The 20,232-nt window shown below is 47.7% G+C and overlaps 1 protein-coding gene across 19 annotated transcripts in view; it reads right to left on the bottom strand.

Annotated features, from left to right (window-relative positions):
* Positions 1-2,333: 2,333 nt before the first annotated feature.
* The window catches only part of LOC125714399 (uncharacterized), a 139,768-nt gene continuing 121,869 nt past the window's right edge, over positions 2,334-20,232 (bottom strand). For 4 of the 19 annotated variants that reach the window (XM_048984944.1, XM_048984943.1, XM_048984945.1 and 1 more), the window contains exon 4: positions 2,334-8,806. In XM_048984944.1, coding sequence (XP_048840901.1) covers positions 6,075-7,823 — 1,749 coding nt within the window. In that variant the 5' untranslated portion in view covers positions 7,824-8,806 and the 3' untranslated portion in view covers positions 2,334-6,074. Of the gene's footprint in view, positions 8,807-8,962; positions 9,068-14,012; positions 14,151-20,232 lie in introns of those variants that run through there. The other 15 variants (XR_007383659.1, XR_007383657.1, XR_007383662.1 and 12 more) reach the window with 15 other exon arrangements.

Here is a 20,232-nt window from a genome sequence, read left to right as displayed (position 1 = left end):
AAAACGCAGGGGAACGACAGGGACAGAGAAAGGACAAAAACACAGGGGAACGACAGGGACAGAGAGGGGACAAAAACGCAGGGGAACGACAGGGACGGAGAAAGGACAAAAACTCAGGGGAACGACAGGGATGGAGAAAGGACAAAAACGTAGGGGAATGACAGGGACGGAGAGAGGACAAAAACACAGGGGAACGACAGGGACAGAGAGGGGACAAAAACGCAGGGGAATGACAGGGACGGAGAAAGGACAAAAACTCAGGGGAACGACAGGGACGGAGAAAGGACAAAAACGCAGGGGAATGACAGGGACGGAGAGAGGACAAAAACACAGGGGAACGACAGGGACAGAGAGGGGACAAAAACGCAGGGGAATGACAGGGACAGAGAGGGGACAAAAACACAGGGGAACGACAGGGACGGAGAAAGGACAAAAATGCAGGGGAACGACAGGGACGGAGAAAGGACAAAAATGCAGGGGAATGACAGGGACAGAGAGGGGACAAAAACACAGGGGAATGACAGGGACAGAGAGGGGACAAAAACACAGGGGAACGACAGAGACAGAGAGGGGACAAAAACACAGGGGAACGACAGGGACAGAGAGGGGACAAAAACACAGGGGAACGACAGGGACGGAGAGGGGACAAAAACGCAGGGGAATGACAGGGACAGAGAGGGGACAAAAACACAGGGGAACGACAGGGACAGAGAGGGGACAAAAACGCAGGGGAACGACAGGGACAGAGAGGGGACAAAAACGCAGGGGAACGACAGGGACGGAGAGGGGACAAAAACGCAGGGGAACGACAGGGACGGAGAGGGGACAAAAACGCAGGGGAACGACAGGGACGGAGAGAGGACAAAAACACAGGGGAACGACAGGGACAGAGAAAGGACAAAAACACAGGGGAACGACAGGGACAGAGAGGGGACAAAAACGCAGGGGAACGACAGGGACGGAGAAAGGACAAAAACGCAGGGGAACGACAGGGACGGAGAGAGGACAAAAACACAGGGGAACGACAGGGACAGAGAAAGGACAAAAACACAGGGGAACGACAGGGACAGAGAAAGGACAAAAACGCAGGGGAACGACAGGGACGGAGAAAGGACAAAAACACAGGGGAACGACAGGGACAGAGAAAGGACAAAAACACAGGGGAACGACAGGGACAGAGAAAGGACAAAAACGCAGGGGAACGACAGGGACAGAGAGGGGACAAAAACGCAGGGGAACGACAGGGACGGAGAAAGGACAAAAACTCAGGGGAACGACAGGGATGGAGAAAGGACAAAAACGTAGGGGAATGACAGGGACGGAGAGAGGACAAAAACACAGGGGAACGACAGGGACAGAGAGGGGACAAAAACGCAGGGGAATGACAGGGACGGAGAAAGGACAAAAACTCAGGGGAACGACAGGGACGGAGAAAGGACAAAAACGCAGGGGAATGACAGGGACGGAGAGAGGACAAAAACACAGGGGAACGACAGGGACAGAGAGGGGACAAAAACGCAGGGGAATGACAGGGACAGAGAGGGGACAAAAACACAGGGGAACGACAGGGACGGAGAAAGGACAAAAATGCAGGGGAACGACAGGGACGGAGAAAGGAGAAAAACGCAGGGGAATGACAGGGACAGAGAGGGGACAAAAACACAGGGGAATGACAGGGACAGAGAGGGGACAAAAACACAGGGGAACGACAGAGACAGAGAGGGGACAAAAACACAGGGGAACGACAGGGACAGAGAGGGGACAAAAACACAGGGGAACGACAGGGACGGAGAGGGGACAAAAACGCAGGGGAACGACAGGGACGGAGAGGGGACAAAAACACAGGGGAATGACAGGGACAGAGAGGGGACAAAAACACAGGGGAACGACAGGGACAGAGAGGGGACAAAAACGCAGGGGAACGACAGGGACGGAGAGGGGACAAAAACACAGGGGAACGACAGGGACGGAGAGGGGACAAAAACGCAGGGGAATGACAGGGACAGAGAGGGGACAAAAACACAGGGGAACGACAGGGACAGAGAGGGGACAAAAACACAGGGGAATGACAGGGACGGAGAGGGGACAAAAACGCAGGGGAATGACAGGGACAGAGAGGGGACAAAAACACAGGGGAACGACAGGGACAGAGAGGGGACAAAAACGCAGGGGAACGACAGGGACAGAGAGGGGACAAAAACGCAGGGGAACGACAGGGACGGAGAGGGGACAAAAACGCAGGGGAACGACAGGGACGGAGAGGGGACAAAAACGCAGGGGAACGACAGGGACGGAGAGGGGACAAAAACGCAGGGGAATCTCACAAGAGACCTCACCTTATCTCAATCCCACAAAGCGGCTTGCTCTTGCAACCGCCCCGTCCCTTCAACAACATTGTGGGTGGGGGGGGGGCACTTGGGGTCTGCCCCCCCCGGGGGTTTGATGCCCCCTCTTTGGCTCTAAAAAATCAATTGCTGGTTTACGGAAGGCTGACTTCCCCAGGGTAGGAGATCACCCTCTGGTGGAGGAGTATATCACATGTGCTGCAGAGGTGACTGTTTGTCCACAAGAGGAGGTTATGAAGGACATGGGTGAGATTCATGGCTGGTCCACACAGGAACTGTAGGAGTAAATAAATGATAAAGTGGTGCCTGCGGATTGTAGCCCCCGAACTCTGCACCCCGTCCATACTGCTCTGTGCTGCCTTACTGTTTGTTTCCTTGGTTCTGGCTGACAAAGAAGGTGCCAAATGTATTAATAGGGTGTGAAAGGCTCAGAATTCGTTTGAAAACGAGAAAGCAAAACGTGAGAGAAGCAGGGATGCGATTTCAGCTGCTGCTTTCAAGTACTCTGTCTGTGTGTGCCTGTGTGTGCCTGTGTGCACCTATGTGTGCCTGTGTGTGACTGTGTGTGCCTGTGTGTGCCTGTGTGCGCCTATGTGTGCCTGTGTGTGCCTATGTGTGCCTATGTGTGTCTGTGTGTGACTGTGTGTGCCTATGTGTGCCTGTGTGCACCTATGTGTGCCTGTGTGTGACTGTGTGCACCTATGTGTGCCTGTGTGCGCCTATGTGTGCCTGTGTGTGCCTATGTGTGCCTGCGTGTGACTGTGTGCACCTATGTGTGCCTGTGTGTGACTGTGTGTGCCTATGTGTGCCTGTGTGTGCCTATGTGTACCTGTGTGTGCCTGTGTATGACTGTGTGTGCCTGTGTGTGCCTATGTGTGCCTGTGTATGACTGTGTGTGCCTGTGTGTGACTGTGTGTGCCTATGTATGCCTGTGTGTGCCTGTGTGTGCCTATGCATGCCTATGTGTGCCTGTGTGTGACTGTGTGTGCCTATGTGTGACCGTGTGCGCCTATGTGTGCCTGTGTGTGACTGTGTGTGCCTATGTGTGCGCCTATGTGTGCCTGTGTGTGACTGTGTGTGCCTATGTGTGACTGTGTGCGCCTATGTGTGACTGTGTGCGCCTATGTGTGCCTGTGTATGCCTGTGTGTGCCTATGTATGCCTGTGTATGCCTATGTATGCCTGTGTGTGACTGTGTGTGCCTATGTGTGCCTTTGTGTGCCTATGTGTGCCTGTGTGTGGCTGTGTGCGCCTATGTGTGCCTGTTTGTGACTGTGTGTGCCTGTCTGTGAATGTGTGTGCCTATGTGTGCCTGTGTGTGATTGTGTGTGCCTGTGTATGACTATGTGTGCCTATGTGTGTCTGTGTGTGACTGTGTGTGCCTATGTGTACCTCTCTGTGACTGTTTGTGCCTGTATGTACCTATGCGTGCCTGTCTGTGACTGTGTGTGACTGTGCATACCTGTGTATGACTGTGTGTGCCTGTGTGTGACTGTGCGTGCCTGTGTATGACTGTGTATGACTGTGTGTGCCTGTGAGCGAACCTACTCCCTTCCCCTTCTAACACTACGCACAGTACACATTCTTTATCATCCCATCATTACTTTAACTAGCAAACAAATCATGGTTCCTTCGATTCTTCCTATACTTTCTTCCTACAAAAAAACAGAAGGGAATAACAAATGAATCTAAAAATAAGTCAACCTCCTGATAGTCTCATGATAAAAAACAGTAAAACAGGCATTAAAGTAAGATACAAATATCACCCATTAACAGATTCTGATTTAAACTCCACTCCTGTCCTCCAGAGAAAAAACAGATGCAATGACTCACAAAGACAATGCCAGCAGACTGTTTACAGAAACACATCAGTACAGAAATACCAACATCAAGCATTTGCCTTTGTAAATGTAAAGGACAATAAGAGAACCGGTTAACAATCTCTATGGATGGTATGTCCAAAAGAATCTATGAACATATTCATAACACATTATAATGCATTCATAAAGCATTAAAACATGGGCATAAATATTTATAGAAAGGCATAACACATTATAGCCATGTTTATTATGCATTATGAATGCTTTATGAAGCTCTTATCTATAATGCAGTATAGATACCTTCATAATGCAGTACAAATCATCTTTAAAACTTATACCGACCATTACTGTATAATGCATTATGAAGGTATCTATAGTGCATTATAGAGGAGAACTTCATTGGAGCTTATGAAGTATTTCAATTAACATTATGATGCCTTATGACTGTCAACAGAAGATGCTGTAATGCTTTATTAATTATTATACTGAACATTATAATGCATTATGAAGGTATCTATAGTGCACTCAGAACTCAATGCTAGACTTTACTACTTTATACGGTTAAACACTGGCATGCATAGCTAATTGGCACTGCATACCCTTGCTAAGAAAAACAATACCTCTGAAGCAAATGGACCCTTGTAAATGAGCAGTGGGGTGTGATCTTGTCAAGAACGGCGGGATGACATTAGTTACTTTCAGTAAGGCTGTTAAACTGGTGAAGGATGTGCTTCTTATAGCTGGGCAGCCAAGACTTGCACGGGAAAAAGCAAAGCAAGCTTGGCACGGTGTATTCACTGACAGCTGCCACATCGTCTGTGGGTGTTTCTGCTCCCAGGAAATGCATGAAATACAAAAACAAACAAACAAACAAACAAACGAACGAACGAACGAACGAACAAACAAACGCACAAACAGACGATGTTTAAAAAATAAACGAAGTAAATTGGTTTAGGGCAGTGTGTGGCTCAATGGGTCACGATGTTGTACCTTTAATCGAAAGGTCACTGTTTCAAATCCCTTGGCTGACAAAGTGATGTCATCATTGGGACCCGCAGCAAGCCCCCCAATCCTTAGTTGCTCCGGGGACTAGCTGACCCTGCCTCTCCCAACTGCACATCAATTTAATACAAAGTGTGCACTAAATTAAATAGGTGAATTTCTTTTTAATTTTATTCAACTGAATGATCAGCAGTGGTTCGAGCAGTTATATCGGCATTGTTTTTTTTCATTTGCTTACTTTTGACCACAGCGTCTCTTCAACAGCTGGAATAACAAGGCAAGGAAGAGTTGGAGACATGGAAATTAAAAACAACAGAGGTGCCTGAAAGTCCCTTTCAGCACGTAGACACGTCTGCTGGAGGCCAGAGCCAGTCACTGAAGCAGAGCAGTCCTTATAACGATGGCCAAAGACATAAACGGCTGCCTGGGATTGGCTGCAGAGCGCTTATGCAAGATGGACGGATATCAGTGACCATCGGAAACAGCAAAATAAATGCCTTTGATCACCAGAGGGGGCACTATGGAAAACATGGTTTTACAGTGAAAACTAAATCTGCCCCTTTGAGTGTCATGTTTGAGAGTTTATATAAGAAGTCATGAGATTATTGTCAAACATAAACGCCTGTCAAAAATTTGGGGGGAAATATATTTAATATTTTGAAAGGATATTTGATCTGTTTTATTACTGGCACTGTAACAGGCTACCCGGGCTGAATCCCAGAAGCCCTGGGACCTTTATTGCACCCCCCTCCCCCCACACTGACAACAGTTGTCCCCATCTGACAATTAAAATAGCCTTGGGGGCCTTGGACCATGTGCCTCTGTCTGTATAATTCCGTATTTCTGCCAATCACACCCACATGTACCTTGTTTTCTGAAAAAAAAGTTTTCCTTACCTGCTCACTTCATCAGGCATCTATCAGTACTTGGTTAATCATAGGTGCCCAAACACCAGCTGGTAACCAAGCACACTGTGCAATTTCTTCACGGTGCCTGCAGTTAAATCTTTGTTGTGACACCTCAGCACCATGAGACAGGACCAGACTGTCAGCGTGCTCAGCCACCTCAACACCATGAGACAGGACCAGACTGTCAGCGTGCTCAGCCACCTCAGCACCGTGAGACAGGACCAGACTGTCAGCGTGCTCAGTCACCTCAGCACCGTGAGACAGGACCAGACTGTCAGCGTGCTCAGCCACCTCAACACCATGAGACAGGACCAGACTGTCAGCGTGCTCAGCCACCTCAGCACCGTGAGACAGGACCAGACTGTCAGCGTGCTCAGCCACCTCAGCACCGTGAGACAGGACCAGACTGTCAGCGTGCTCAGCCACCTCAGCACCGTGAGACAGGACCAGACTGTCAGCGTGCTCAGCCACCTCAACACCATGAGACAGGACCAGACTGTCAGCGTGCTCAGTCACCTCAACACCGTGAGACAGGACCAGACTGTCAGCGTGCTCAGCCACCTCAGCACCGTGAGACAGGACCAGACTGTCAGCGTGCTCAGCCACCTCAGCACCGTGAGACAGGACCAGACTGTCAGCGTGCTCAGCCACCTCAGCACCGTGAGACAGGACCAGACTGTCAGCGTGCTCAGCCACCTCAACACCGTGAGACAGGACCAGACTGTCAGCGTGCTCAGTCACCTCAACACCATGAGACAGGACCAGACTGTCAGCGTGCTCAGTCACCTCAACACCATGAGACAGGACCAGACTGTCAGCGTGCTCAGTCACCTCAACACCATGAGACAGGAGCAGACTGTCAGCGTGCTCAGCCACCTCAGCACCATGAGACAGGAGCAGACTGTCAGCGTGCTCAGCCACCTCAGCACCATGAGACAGGAGCAGACTGTCAGCGTGCTCAGCCACCTCAGCACCATGAGACAGGAGCAGACTGTCAGCGTGCTCAGCCACCTCAGCACCATGAGACAGGACCAGACTGTCAGCGTGCTCAGTCACCTCAACACCGTGAGACAGGACCAGACTGTCAGCGTGCTCAGCCACCTCAGCACCATGAGACAGGAGCAGACTGTCAGCGTGCTCAGCCACCTCAGCACCATGAGACAGGACCAGACTGTCAGCGTGCTCAGTCACCTCAACACCGTGAGACAGGACCAGACTGTCAGCGTGCTCAGCCACCTCAGCACCGTGAGACAGGACCAGACTGTCAGCGTGCTCAGTCACCTCAGCACCATGAGACAGGACCAGACTGTCAGCGTGCTCAGCCACCTCAGCACCATGAGACAGGACCAGACTGTCAGCGTGCTCAGCCACCTCAGCACCATGAGACAGGACCAGACTGTCAGCGTGCTCAGTCACCTCAACACCATGAGACAGGAGCAGACTGTCAGCGTGCTCAGCCACCTCAGCACCATGAGACAGGACCAGACTGTCAGCGTGCTCAGCCACCTCAGCACCATGAGACAGGAGCAGACTGTCAGCGTGCTCAGCCACCTCAGCACCGTGAGACAGGACCAGACTGTCAGCGTGCTCAGCCACCTCAGCACCATGAGACAGGACCAGACTGTCAGCGTGCTCAGCCACCTCAGCACCGTGAGACAGGACCAGACTGTCAGCGTGCTCAGCCACCTCAGCACCGTGAGACATGACCAGACTGTCAGCGTGCTCAGCCACCTCAGCACCGTGAGACATGACCAGACTGTCAGCGTGCTCAGCCACCTCAGCACCATCCGCTGGACTTCAGCCACCGTGATGACAGCTAACAGTAATGCTGCCTTCCATTTACCTCGGAGACTGGAAGTCCCAGCTGGGAATGGGTCTCAAAAACCACGATTTCTTGCTTAGCTGGATAACTGGTTGGATTTAAGGTGCCCCAGTTTACCCACTTTATCTTCGTTCACTAACACTTAGCCCAGATGACCTTAAATCTGACAAGTTATCCAGCTAAGCAAGAAATCCAGCTTTGTGAATCCCACGAACCCCAGTTCTAGCCAGATTCATTTTTGGTCACAGATAGCGGTTGGACAGTACTGTGTGTATGGCTGATTTACAGAAGCACGAATAAGACACAAGTGCTAATACACAATACATAACTACAGCGTTCACTTCTGTTGATGAAGGGCGCCGCCATATTGAATTCTGAGGTTGGGGTTGCCGAGGTTCCTCTCATTTTTCGAGTCAGAATTCCAAATTAAGGGGGCACTTCAGTTCAGATTTCCAACTAGGAACTCAGAAATTCCGACTTACCAATGGAATGCAGAATCGGTCCCTCACCATGCAACAGGCTAATCACCTTGTGGTGCTTTTCTATCACCTCCTTCAGATGTTTCCTCCTAAAACACCGTTCGGGTGACATCACCAGCCCCTAGTATCAAGACAATAAAATATTTTACCCTTGAATGGTTCACACAATTTAAAATGCCATTGTAAACGAATAATAAAGTGAGACTCTAGCACTAACTCCGTAAACAATAACATTAACATGTTAGCATTCACGCCTCAACATCATCTTTCATTCCCAGCCAGCAATCCTCTGATCCTTCGCAACGGAATCCCATTCGGCCTGATGTTGATCAGTCATTCCCCTGCCCCACCGGGCACAGATGTCGTGATCCTGCAGTAGTGTCGACCTGTCATTTACGTAACCCACAGCAAAGGCCGAAGGTGGCATCAATCTGAAAAAAAAAACAGGATTCTTCCATGACAACTGGGAAAAGGTGCTATTGAAAGCAAGAGGCATTTGTTTTGATAGAGTTTTTTTTAGAGGGGACAGCGGACACAGCTGCTCGTAATTACTGCACGCGCCCAAAGGCCTCAATAGACTCTCAGACCTCAGAGTCCTTCCAGGAGAGGCTGGGTCCTCCACCAGCAGCTCCTGTCCAGCTTTCCATCTGACGGAGACTCAACCCAGCTGGGTCCCTGGAGCCAGGATTCTGTTACACCAGACAAATAAATGGGTCCCACCATCTGCTGATATCGGAGAGGTGCCCCAGAACGGAAATGACTCATTCTATTTGGACATTACTCCACTGAAATGCTAAAGACTGAGGGGAATATGAAGGGGATGGAGAGCTGCTGAAATGCACACTGAAATACCCTCACAGTGACACTGCTATTTTTCATATGTTGTGTAAGGTGATTCTAGTTCTGCCTTTTTATACATCTGGATTTTACAGCCACAATTCAGGCTAAGCACCTTGCTTAAAGGTATCACCATAGGGACCTTTAATTCATAAAAGCTACATCAGGTGCTCCTCAGGCAAGTTAAAACTCTACCCATATGCACAGGGCTGTTGTAACAACTGTGACAGAGGCGATGCAAAGTCCAGCAAACATAACAAACCTTCTTAGGTTGCATCTTCCTGTTATTATACAGTAGCATAGCATGGAGTTCTAAGGAACGTGTTCTCTAAAAACACACGGCCTGGTTCATTTCAATGTCCTGGGAATGGGATGTAACTGGGGTTTCTGGGCTGCTCAGTAAACTGCCTTTGTTTTGCAGTGGGGGGGGGGGGGGTGCTGGTGGCAAGAAAACAGGGGTTAAAGTCCGGCTGCCTGGGGCCAGCGTCTTCAGCACAGTCGTGGCAAACGTCACTCCTGCATGGTACCAGCTGATTCACAATAAGAAACGCAGGCAGAACAGCAGGGATGGGACCGATCGGCTTGTGCCCCCGGACACAGGGCACCTAACCGCAACTGGAAAATCCCCTTAGAAAAGAAACACAATAGAATGATCCAAGGGTAGGATTGTTCCGAGCAGGGGCTCTCCAACCTTCTCCACAGGGATTGGCCTGTCATGCCTAACTAGGCAGCGTCTGCTCACATACCAACCCCCAGCAGTTACAGAGATCCCGTGAGAACTAATGGAATCAATATCAGATGTAGAGCACAGATGCAGCCAATACGGCTAAAACATAACACACATTCCGGAACACATCCTCCCAGCTTCTAACTTTACTGCCACTAATAGTAAATCATGACAGCAGGGGTGTTGGACAGAGTTTGACATTGGAGGAGACACAACTTAATACTTTAAATGCAAAGATCTGTTTATTGGGGGGGACGAATAAAGTCACATTAAATATTAGGGGGTACACCCACCCTCCCCTCCCAGTTCTTATGCCCTGCTTGACAGTGACCCATAGTCCCAGTTAAAAAAGTATTTTAGAAACACGTAAAGCGGCTTAGAAAGATACAAATGCTCAGAAAATTGTTTTTTTAATATCGTAATGCCATCTTGGGTTGCAGAATTCCCACCAGATGGGGGCGCTCATGAAGCCGGGGGAGGATTCATATGAGTGTCCGTTTTGTATCCCACTCCTCTGAGTTAATGCCTACCCCCCCCAAGGGAATAGGCTGGGGTCAGGGGGCTCCGGAGCAGCTGCTCCAAGCGGCTGGCGATTCTGATTAAAACCAGATGCGAAGCAGTTAAGGGAAGTGAGGAGGGGGGTGGCCTGAGAACAGCCGATTAACCCCGAGAAGGGGGGGGGTCCACTTTCGTGGGAGAATGAATCATTCCAAGTCCTGTCGATGAGAACCGGCCTTCGTCACGGAAACGGCGTTGGAAGCCTGAGTGAACCCGACACTAACCGGGACAGGCGGACTGACCACCCTGTCCGGCTGACTGGAGTCTGCTTTTCATTTTCGCTCCGCTAATCACGCAGCGCCCCCCCACCTATAAACATGCCATGTTATATTCATGGTTTGTCATCGTTCTCCGCACGGTCAGCCACCGGCCTTTGAGATAAGCCCAGACTCCCACAAAGCAGGGACACCATCAGCTGATCGCAGCATGATTATGCCCAAGGAAAGGTCTCACGTGGCCGCTGGAGGAGAGGTAGGAGGAGATGAAGAATCTGTTCATTCAACCCCCTGGGATTAAAGTACTGAGTTTTTTTTTTCCTACGAACTGAACTCAGGAAGAGCACTGACATGGTGGGACGCAGCTGTGCATGTGTGTGTGTGTGTGGGTGTGTGTGTCTGGGGCTGTTCGTTTGCTCCGGGTTTCTCCCGTGTCTTTGGACAGCTGTGTCAGGAGGGGGGCACTGAGATTAGCTCACACAAAAAGCCATGTGCTTAAATATTTGCCCTATTTTTTCAGCAGCTATCGTCTATTCTTTAATGTTTTTGTTATGCCTTTTATTATAAAAAATAATAGATGAGAGAAAATACTTGAAAACCGATGAAACAATTCTCAATACAATGTTTAAAATTGTGTTTACTAGTTATTTCGTAACTTTGACTTCGGATCATAGGCAGTGTCTGACGACCACTGACAGTTGTGAGCCAGAAAAAGTTGCCCTCCGCCAAAACCTGCCCGGCCAGTACCGGTTTTAAGTGCTAGATGTGCGATAAGGGTGACACTCGGACTGCCAGCCCGTCCGCCATCTGGCTGTATGACAAGGGCCCTTTATCAGGGACCGTCAGGAGCTGTCGCTGATGACCGCACCTCTGCGTCTGTCTGCCCTATCATGCCACTCATTTCCGTTCAAGGGCAGCTGAGTAAAATTTAATATTCATGTCACAGCTGCTCACCCCCAAGCAAAGTACTTCAATCCAATTAGGACATTTTATTTATAAGCAGTTATATGGATAGGTTACAAAATATATCGCGTACCTTATACATTATTAAATACCGTTCATGGCAATATTAACGACAAAACTAAATTATTAACGCGTGTAACATGAAAGGTATCGTAAGCAGAGAAGTGACACGGAAATGGAATCGCATTTAAAAAATATGAACCTGAATTTCTCAAGGCGACATGTGGACACACTAGTACTGCAAGAGCGCCATCTGCTGTAGCCTACGATACAAAACGAGGCGCTTTGGTCGCACAAAGCGATTCGACCCAACGCTGTGTTCTCACCCACACGTTTGCTTCTTCGAATAAAATGCGTTAAGATATTTGTAGTTTCCTGTTTTAATTCCCGTTAATTAAAACCATTTTCATGAAAGTGAAAGGAAACACGACGACAGATTTAATTTCCTTTAACGTACTGATTCGCTATAAACGGTCAAATTAAATTGATTGAATGTCAAGTGCTCGTTTTCTTTTAAGTGTTATTATTTTAATCTCTGATGACATAGTACAGAAATATTAGAATTTGGGTGAATTAAGGTGAATGACATAAAAATGAATGATGGCTTATTTCGTAGATGTGCCGCCCTGGCTTTGTAATTGAGAAGTGCACATTCTCCTCGAGTTACAGTAAAATAAAGCGATGTTCGTGGCGGTAAAATTACCTTTAGTTTGTGCATGAATGACTGAGCTGTAATTGGCCTGCCAGTCAGGGTGCACCCTGCCCTATGTTCTGAAGGGTAGATTTTGAACCATCAGTAAAAAGAAAATGGCGGATAGAGTTAATCAAGGTCAAGCTGAACTTTAACGATCCAAAGGGGAAGTTCCTTGATAATAACATATATAGCGTCTTTCATGATTTCTCTCAGTTGGCATTTGCTTGGTGCTTTTAAGGGATTGTGAATGTGCTTCTCAGTGGTGTTGATTGGCGAAGTCATTCTTTCATGCAGCTCAAGTCCACCCATCCATCCTTCCATCCATCCTTCCATCCATCCATCCATCCATCCATCCCTGCTGGTCCTTTGCAGGGTCACTGGGGTCGAAATTAACTCTATTTTGTAGGCGATCAAGGTTTAATTCCCAAACCACTATGTACGTGTGAATGTTCACGGTTGATGTTTCTACTTCATGTATAAAATATTCTGTTTCATTTTACAGATTCCACCATTTCAAAATCGGCTTGCTATAACAGAAAAGCCCTTGTCCTCAGCACCATCTTGCCACTGTATGATGCACCTTTGCCATACTGTAGTTCACGGAACGGAGCATGACAAGGCCTCTTATGCAGCATATTCAAAAGCGAGTGTCGTCACTGAGGATACGAACTTACATGGAGCATGTAACTGACATGTAACCTGCACTGACACTGAACGCTACTTTGTTGCCACAATGGTTTAGATAATTATTGTGCTAGATGCTTACATATCATACTTTAAATGACATTACAGAAATCATTAACATGCCTATGTATCATTTATCGAATCATAAATTCTGCATCATTTGCTTTTTCGGGGCATGAACTCCTGTCTCGCTTCTTGTAAAATAAATTCGAAACATCTGAAATTCAGTTCTGCCATCAGTGCGAATCGATGGTGCACCTTTGTCACTGTTACAGAAACAATCCCGTGTGGGCCTGAGATCTGAATCTGAGTCGGGTCTTTTTCTATCCACTGTGTTATTTCCAGCGGGCTGTCGTGTCCGGTACCAGTGGTGATGTCTGCCCCACATTTCCTCCGACGTGCATTTCTGGCTAGACACCCTAGGTGGCAGTGCTGCTTATATTTTTGCCAGGGTTGGGTCTTGGTCATCCCCCAAAGGGCTTTCGTTGTAATAGGAGATAAAAAAGACACGATGCCTACCATTGTTTTTCATTTGCCGCAAAATCGGTCCGAAATTAGAGTATCTAACGCTTTGGTTATACGAAATAATAATTTTAGGGTCTTATGGATACATGCATCCCCAGTTACACATTAATGTATATATAATGTACTAAAATGATTACAGGGTTTTTGCAGGAGGTTGATTTAACGCACTGTGGTAGTCAGTGTTAAATAGGAAATTATTTCACCATGGGGTTTTTGGCGTGAAGCTCAAAGTAACACACCCACTTAATCACATGCAGCAATGCACCGTAGAGCTACAAAAATTTGAATACTGATTAATTTGTTATTGTCTTTTAAGAGTTGTGGAAGCGCTGTCAATGTCAAATGACTGTCATGCCTCCCCATGCGATTTTGGTGAGATTTATGCTCATTCTACGCGTGCTCAAAGCTCTCACGCTGCCTGTCACTGTCCTTACCCTCCACGGCGGTCTCTCCCGCTCAGGCGTGTGCGTCCTGGGAATAGCAGTGGTGCACCACTCTGAATATTTCATGGCAAATGCATACTTCAGCGTCAGCATCCAGGTGCCGAGAGGTCAGGAGCAGCGCGACCTAAGCTCCTTTCCAAAAGCGACGCGCCTGCTTGGGACGCGCCTGCTTGGGACGCGCCCCGCCCTTCACATCTGCACAGGCGAGGGAGGGGCGGGTGCACTGAGGGGACTTCAGGAGGCGACACACTGCAGGCACCTAGACAGCCCAACCCTCCCCACAAACAGTGGCGTGCTAATATGTCTGGAAGTGTGCATCCCTTTGCATTTCCCATGTCATGCATACACAACACTGGAGGCCCACCTTCCAATATCACCTTGTTAAATACGTTCCCTGTGTTGCAATGCAGTTCAGACTTCCTGATTATGGGGAAAGGATGTTATTTAGTGCAACCCCACACTCACACACACACGCACACACACACACACACACACACACACACACACACACACACATACACACACACAGACACACATACATAAACAGGTTTGCAATTATTCTCCATTCATTTATATGGGGAATTCTCTAACCCCAACATGAAGCCCTTAACCCCCACCCTTATCCATAAGTAAGCAAACAAAGTGCAGTACTTTGGGCATTTTTAGAGCCACACTTCCCATAATGCAATTCTGCGTAAGACAGAACTCAGGCACTGTCATAGGTCCTCCTTCACAGAAGGGTGGATGAATGTTAAACCTTCTTGATAATTTATGTAATGTGATCTTTCTTGCAAACCACACCACGCCCCTCCCCCCCCCCCCCGCCCTCATGTCTGGTCCCACAGGTACCCACCCCCGTATTCTGGATAATTTCCACGCATACCTATGAATACATCATCCTTGTTACATCTCAATAGACGGAGGTGTGGCCGCTACAATAATCAGCCATGTATATCCCAAAGACACTAGGTGACTGTATTCCAAACATTAATTAATAAAACCACCAAACACTGACTGTCTTGCTCAAATAAATGGTTTTCTTTGCAGAGGAAGGTTTTAATTTTTTTTCCTTCCAAAATTTGTGGAGTACAATGGTTAAAGAATTACAAATACCTCTTTAGGATTAGGTAAGCCTCAAAGATTGATTTCACATTCCTCCCTGCAATATGCTGTCCTTGGTCAATTCTCAGTTTTCTTCTTGATGTTAAGCACCGATTTGTCGAAGCATGGCTAAGGTTCGGTTTGCACAGCAAAACAAATCCTCAGCAGGAACACGGTTTTGTAACGTAGGAAGTAATTACGACAGCAAATCTGCAAATCATTTCCTAGAATGTGTAGGGCGAGAGCTATTTCTTAGTCTTTGATTGTGCCTTTAATTTTTATTAGTCAAATAATAGCATTTGCTTTGCAAATGGAAACCAGATACAAGATTAATTAAGTATTCAAATTCCTTTTAGACTGAGAATGTTTTTCTTCCCAGTCTGTTACACCCATATGGCAAATTCCTAGAAAATGCTGTTTCTTAAACATAAGTATTATGTATGAGTGTTGAATCTGAATCAAAAATGTTATGGTCATACGCATGTCTTAAGAACACTTTCAACTGGCTATTTAAATTGACTTAATATTGTATTATTAAAAGGGTGCCTGAACGAAGCAGTCCCCCCTCCCTCTGAAAAAAGTGCTTGGTCTGTCTTCAGTGACCTTCCATCATGGACAGGGTCTGTGCCAAGCATACCACTATGGTTCTGGGGTGGGGGTGCATCTGGAGGGTCCAGTGGCCACTGACACATGGACACAATTAGCACCTTCGGTGCTGCTGGGTATTAAGTCTCTGCACACATGCCAATGATAAATGGACACTGTCGGGACTTAAACCCATTGCTCTCTTACAGTTGTTGTTTACATCCTTATGTAAACCCATCAAAACATCTGATTAAAGAGTCACCATGCTCAGAATTTGCCCAGAACCCCACAATAAAATACCATCAAACTGCTGTCTTTGCGTGTTTCTCTTCTGTGTTTCCGCCGTAATGTCAGACTGAGCTGCCGAAATCTATCACCCACCACTGGAGTGGTCAGCATTATGAGGTATTATTACGTAAATTGATCTGTGCTGACAAAAAAACCTCTTTCCACAAGCATTAGCATTTTTTCCCCCCTAGTGTCGATCTTCGCGATGGCTTGCCTTGGATAAGTTCCATTACAGTGCAAGAGTTGAATGAGTTTTTAACATGTCCCCAAGTCTTCCCTCGTGAATCTGGCAGTACTCATACATCCTATAGGCCTGTCTACAGCTGCTTTTAAAATGCGTCTTGGACAATCGGACTGGAAGTAGACAGCTGAGGCACATTGCTGATAAGCACCTGTGTCTGTCATGCATCTCCACGGGGTCCAGCTGACCATTAGTGTTCGGATTGTGTTGCTGCCTGGCACACAGTTATCGTGATGTCCTTGTCAGGGACTCAGAGGTGTGAGTGATCAGATCACAATACGCGTTGGCGGCTGCTTATGCTTGTATTTAATGCTGTCTACTTTAAGTCAAGTCAAGTCAAGTCAAGTGGATCTATTTCATGATACTATCTAAATGCAATTTACAGCATTCAGTGGCACGAAATAATGCTCCCACATAAAGTGAGGAGATTGTAAACAAGTGCAACGCATGAGGGAGAAGAGGAAAGGAGAATAAAAGCTAATAAATAAAAATAGAGAATTTGCATAGACTGACCCACAGGGGAGCTGAGTGTACCCACACAGAATATCAGATACGGTGGCTACTGTAGGTGCGATGCGATTGCTGAAGACGCATTTTAAAACAAGTGTAATCAGGACCAAAGATGCTTTTCTTCCAAGAAACAGTGTCGGAAATGGTGATAACAAACAACAGAAGTTTGGGGACAGAGCGTGGAAGTTTTTTAAAGTTCAAAAGGCAGGAAATTACTTTGTTTTCCTGTTGGGTTGGAAGATGTGCAGTGATTAGCTCAGATTTAGCACCTGGGTGCATATATCGGTATGGTTTGAAATTTAATCACCCAGAGGAAGTGGGCAGAGTCTTAGCTTTGTGCTTCCTGAGGGGAACATGACGATCGAAATGATTAAAACAACGCTGATTTACGCTGAAGGGTAGGAAACAACTAATCCTCACAGTTTCCTCAGAAATGAGAGGGCCATGTTTTTCATGAACAGTGGCATAATGCCTCTGCAATAAAAATTCCTTGATCTTTATTCATAGCCTGATGTCAGTTTTTTTCCCCCCACAATTATCTCGGTGTAGATGATGACCTCCGCCCCTTTGAGGGCACGGCAGGATGGGTCAGCATGAGTGGACCTTGCTGAAGTGGCCCACACATGGAGCTGCGAAAGCAGGCCTTCCTGGTGACTTCTCGGCAGGCCTCGTGTTTCCTGCTGTGTCCTTCCTCTCCCAGGACTGCGGCTGGGGGTGGGGGAGAGACGCCATTGCTGCTCCGCCATCTCTGTGCACATTCCTGCTTCCCACATGTCCTCCTCCTTCTCATGAAGTCCTCAGTAGCTTAGCCTTTTTGCAGCTGTACCATGTTTCTGGTAGATTAGCGAAGGTCTTCTTCAGATGACTTGAGCCATCATTCTTTTGTGTTTTCGTTTTAGTTTCTCAGCTGCTTTTGTCCAAAGCGACGAGGTAAACAGCCCATTTACGGCACTTGGCAGACGCCCTTAGCGACTTACATCAGTGCTTAGGAGTATCATCAGTGAACACATTCTGATACTGTTTCAATAGAACCTAAGAATTTCATCACTCGAAAAAACTCTGTTGGCAAGTAATCCTTTTTTTTTATAATAATAAGAGTATAATTCTGGAAGTGCTAATCCAAGTACTTCCAAAAGAGGTAGGTTTTTAGTCGTTTTTTGAAGGCACCCAGTGACTCGATGCATGTGAAGGCACCCAGTGAAGAGTGTCGATGCATGTCTTCCTTGCGCCTTGAAAGAGGGTCGGGACCAGGTGAGCGGTGCTGGAGGATCGGAGAGAGTGTGGTGCAGTGCGGGGGAAGAAAAGCTTTTTTAGGCAGGTGGGTGCTGGTCCATTTTTGGCTTTGTAGGCGAGCATCAGTGTTTTGAATCTATGCGGGCAGCTACAGGAAGCCAGTAGAGGGAGCGTAGCGATGTAGCAATGATGTGATGAGAGAACAGGGGAGGGCTGAAAACAAGTCGGGCAGCTGCATTCTGGATCAGCCGCAGAGGACGAATGGTCCTCAGAGACAGACCTGCTAGGAGTGACTTACAGTATCCTAGTCTTGAGATGAGAAGGGATAGAACAAGTATGTCCAGGCACAAATGTCAGGAATACTGAGCAGGAGCTACACCATATCTTCCAGACAAAGTGAGAACCTTCACATTAAGACACTAAGAACATTCAGACAACATGGGGCCAGTGGAGGTATTCCTGGATCAGATTGGTCTTCAGGCATTTCTTGTTCTAGGAATCCCTCCACTAGCCTGATATCTCTCCATGTTCCCTCAATATTCTTAATGTTGAGCTCTCTGCTCCATGCACCATCATGGCTCCATGCTTGTCTTCCTTTGCACCAGGTCCCCGTGGATGTCTGTCTGTCCTCCACTCCAGGCTGCAGATGCTCCGCTGCTCATGATCCAAACCTGTTCAGCCATCGCTGGTGTTTTATTTATCTGTCACTGGCCAAACTTCGTCACACAGGGGAAGGATATCTCATAAACATACTATGGTCACTAATCTACAGTTTCTCGGGAGTGGGGGGGGGTGTTTGCCTGATTGCACTGGATTTCAAGAAAAAGAGAAAGGAGTAAGCAAATCAACAGTGCACAAGAAAAACAGAGGAACATAAAGATAACGAATCAGGGTAATAGATTTTTCAAGATCTAATTTTTCACAAGAATTCAAAAGTCAGTGAGCATTATACTGCAAAATCTGGTAAAATAATCTGATTATGCTTTTAGGGATTAAAATTGTTTACACACCACTGGATGCACAGTGCCATCACACAAGCCCTCTTTTAATTATTTTGTTTATTTTTCATGATATATGTCATAATCAGATTACACATTTAATACAATCGTAGAAACATGCATTTAAAATCTGTTATAGGGGCGAGTTACAATGTGATGAGCCAAATGAAGTGAATGTATTTTTCTAAATCAACTCTGAGCCACAAAAAAATGCAAAGCAGATATTGTAAATGTTTGTGTAATATATAAAGCATGTTCCTTGACATTTCTAGGACACGCTCAGTAAATAAATCAGGCTTTGCTGGTGTGAGAGACACGCAAGTTTTCCTGCACGTGTGGGAACCTGGAGAACGTAAGCAGGTGTAAAGTCAGGGGTGGCGTTTTCCTCCCTGCAACGCTGCGTACTGTAGTTAGTTAGAGCACTGGTGTACGGCTGAGTGCATTCTGAGGGGCCAATTCAGGAGACTCCCACATACATGAATGCCCCAGAGTACCTGAAGGAAGCCCGGATCGACATGGGAAGAAACGGGAAATTCCAGAACTGGAACTGTGTTCAGCTTTCTTCCCAGTGGTATTAATGTGCTGAGGACCGAATATATACCTTCTCTTGTTTTCGCCGTAGAATGGCCGACCGGTGGAGCCACTGACAGCCTCATGTGTCAAAGCCTGTCCTGTCAAGTAGCCCCTCTAGCTCTTGAGGCTGTACCCCCCGACACAAACAGTGGGGGGCGCCACGCGTGAGCCAACAGTAGCACGCCCTGCTAACGGGAGGATGGCCAGCGCCCGCCGAGGAGGGCAGACCGAGGGGGATTCTCCGAAGCCCTACCCATCTGCCACCAGATGACCTTGGGGTTGCCCTTCCAGCAGTCCAGGGGCCCTACGAAGGGGCAGGAGGCAGAACGGCAGCACCTGCGTCCATGCGGGGGCTCTCCGGACCCCTTGTTTCAAGCCCTGACCCTCACAAGCCAATTCGGGTGGGGCAGCTGGACCACTGACAGGTGGATGTCAGGTGAGCAAGACTTCAGCTCACCCGGGCACATGCATCCACATGACGCAATGAAGTTCATTTACCCTGCTCTCTGTAATATCCGCGCCATAACCTGGACTGGGCTCATCAAGGAAAACTGAGAGGCTGCGGCACCATCTGCGAAAAACAGACGCCTGACAGCCTCTTTCCCGTCACCAGCCTTTGAATCACCATCGAGAGAAAAATATTTGCGTGGCTCTGTCCACCTGGCGAGTACAGTGTGCCACT

Source organism: Brienomyrus brachyistius, chromosome 19, assembly GCF_023856365.1.
Source record: "Brienomyrus brachyistius isolate T26 chromosome 19, BBRACH_0.4, whole genome shotgun sequence".
In the NCBI taxonomy this organism is placed as follows: domain Eukaryota; kingdom Metazoa; phylum Chordata; class Actinopteri; order Osteoglossiformes; family Mormyridae; genus Brienomyrus; species Brienomyrus brachyistius.
Note: the sequence above shows the minus strand (reverse complement) of the source record. Positions and strands in the feature narration are given on the sequence as shown.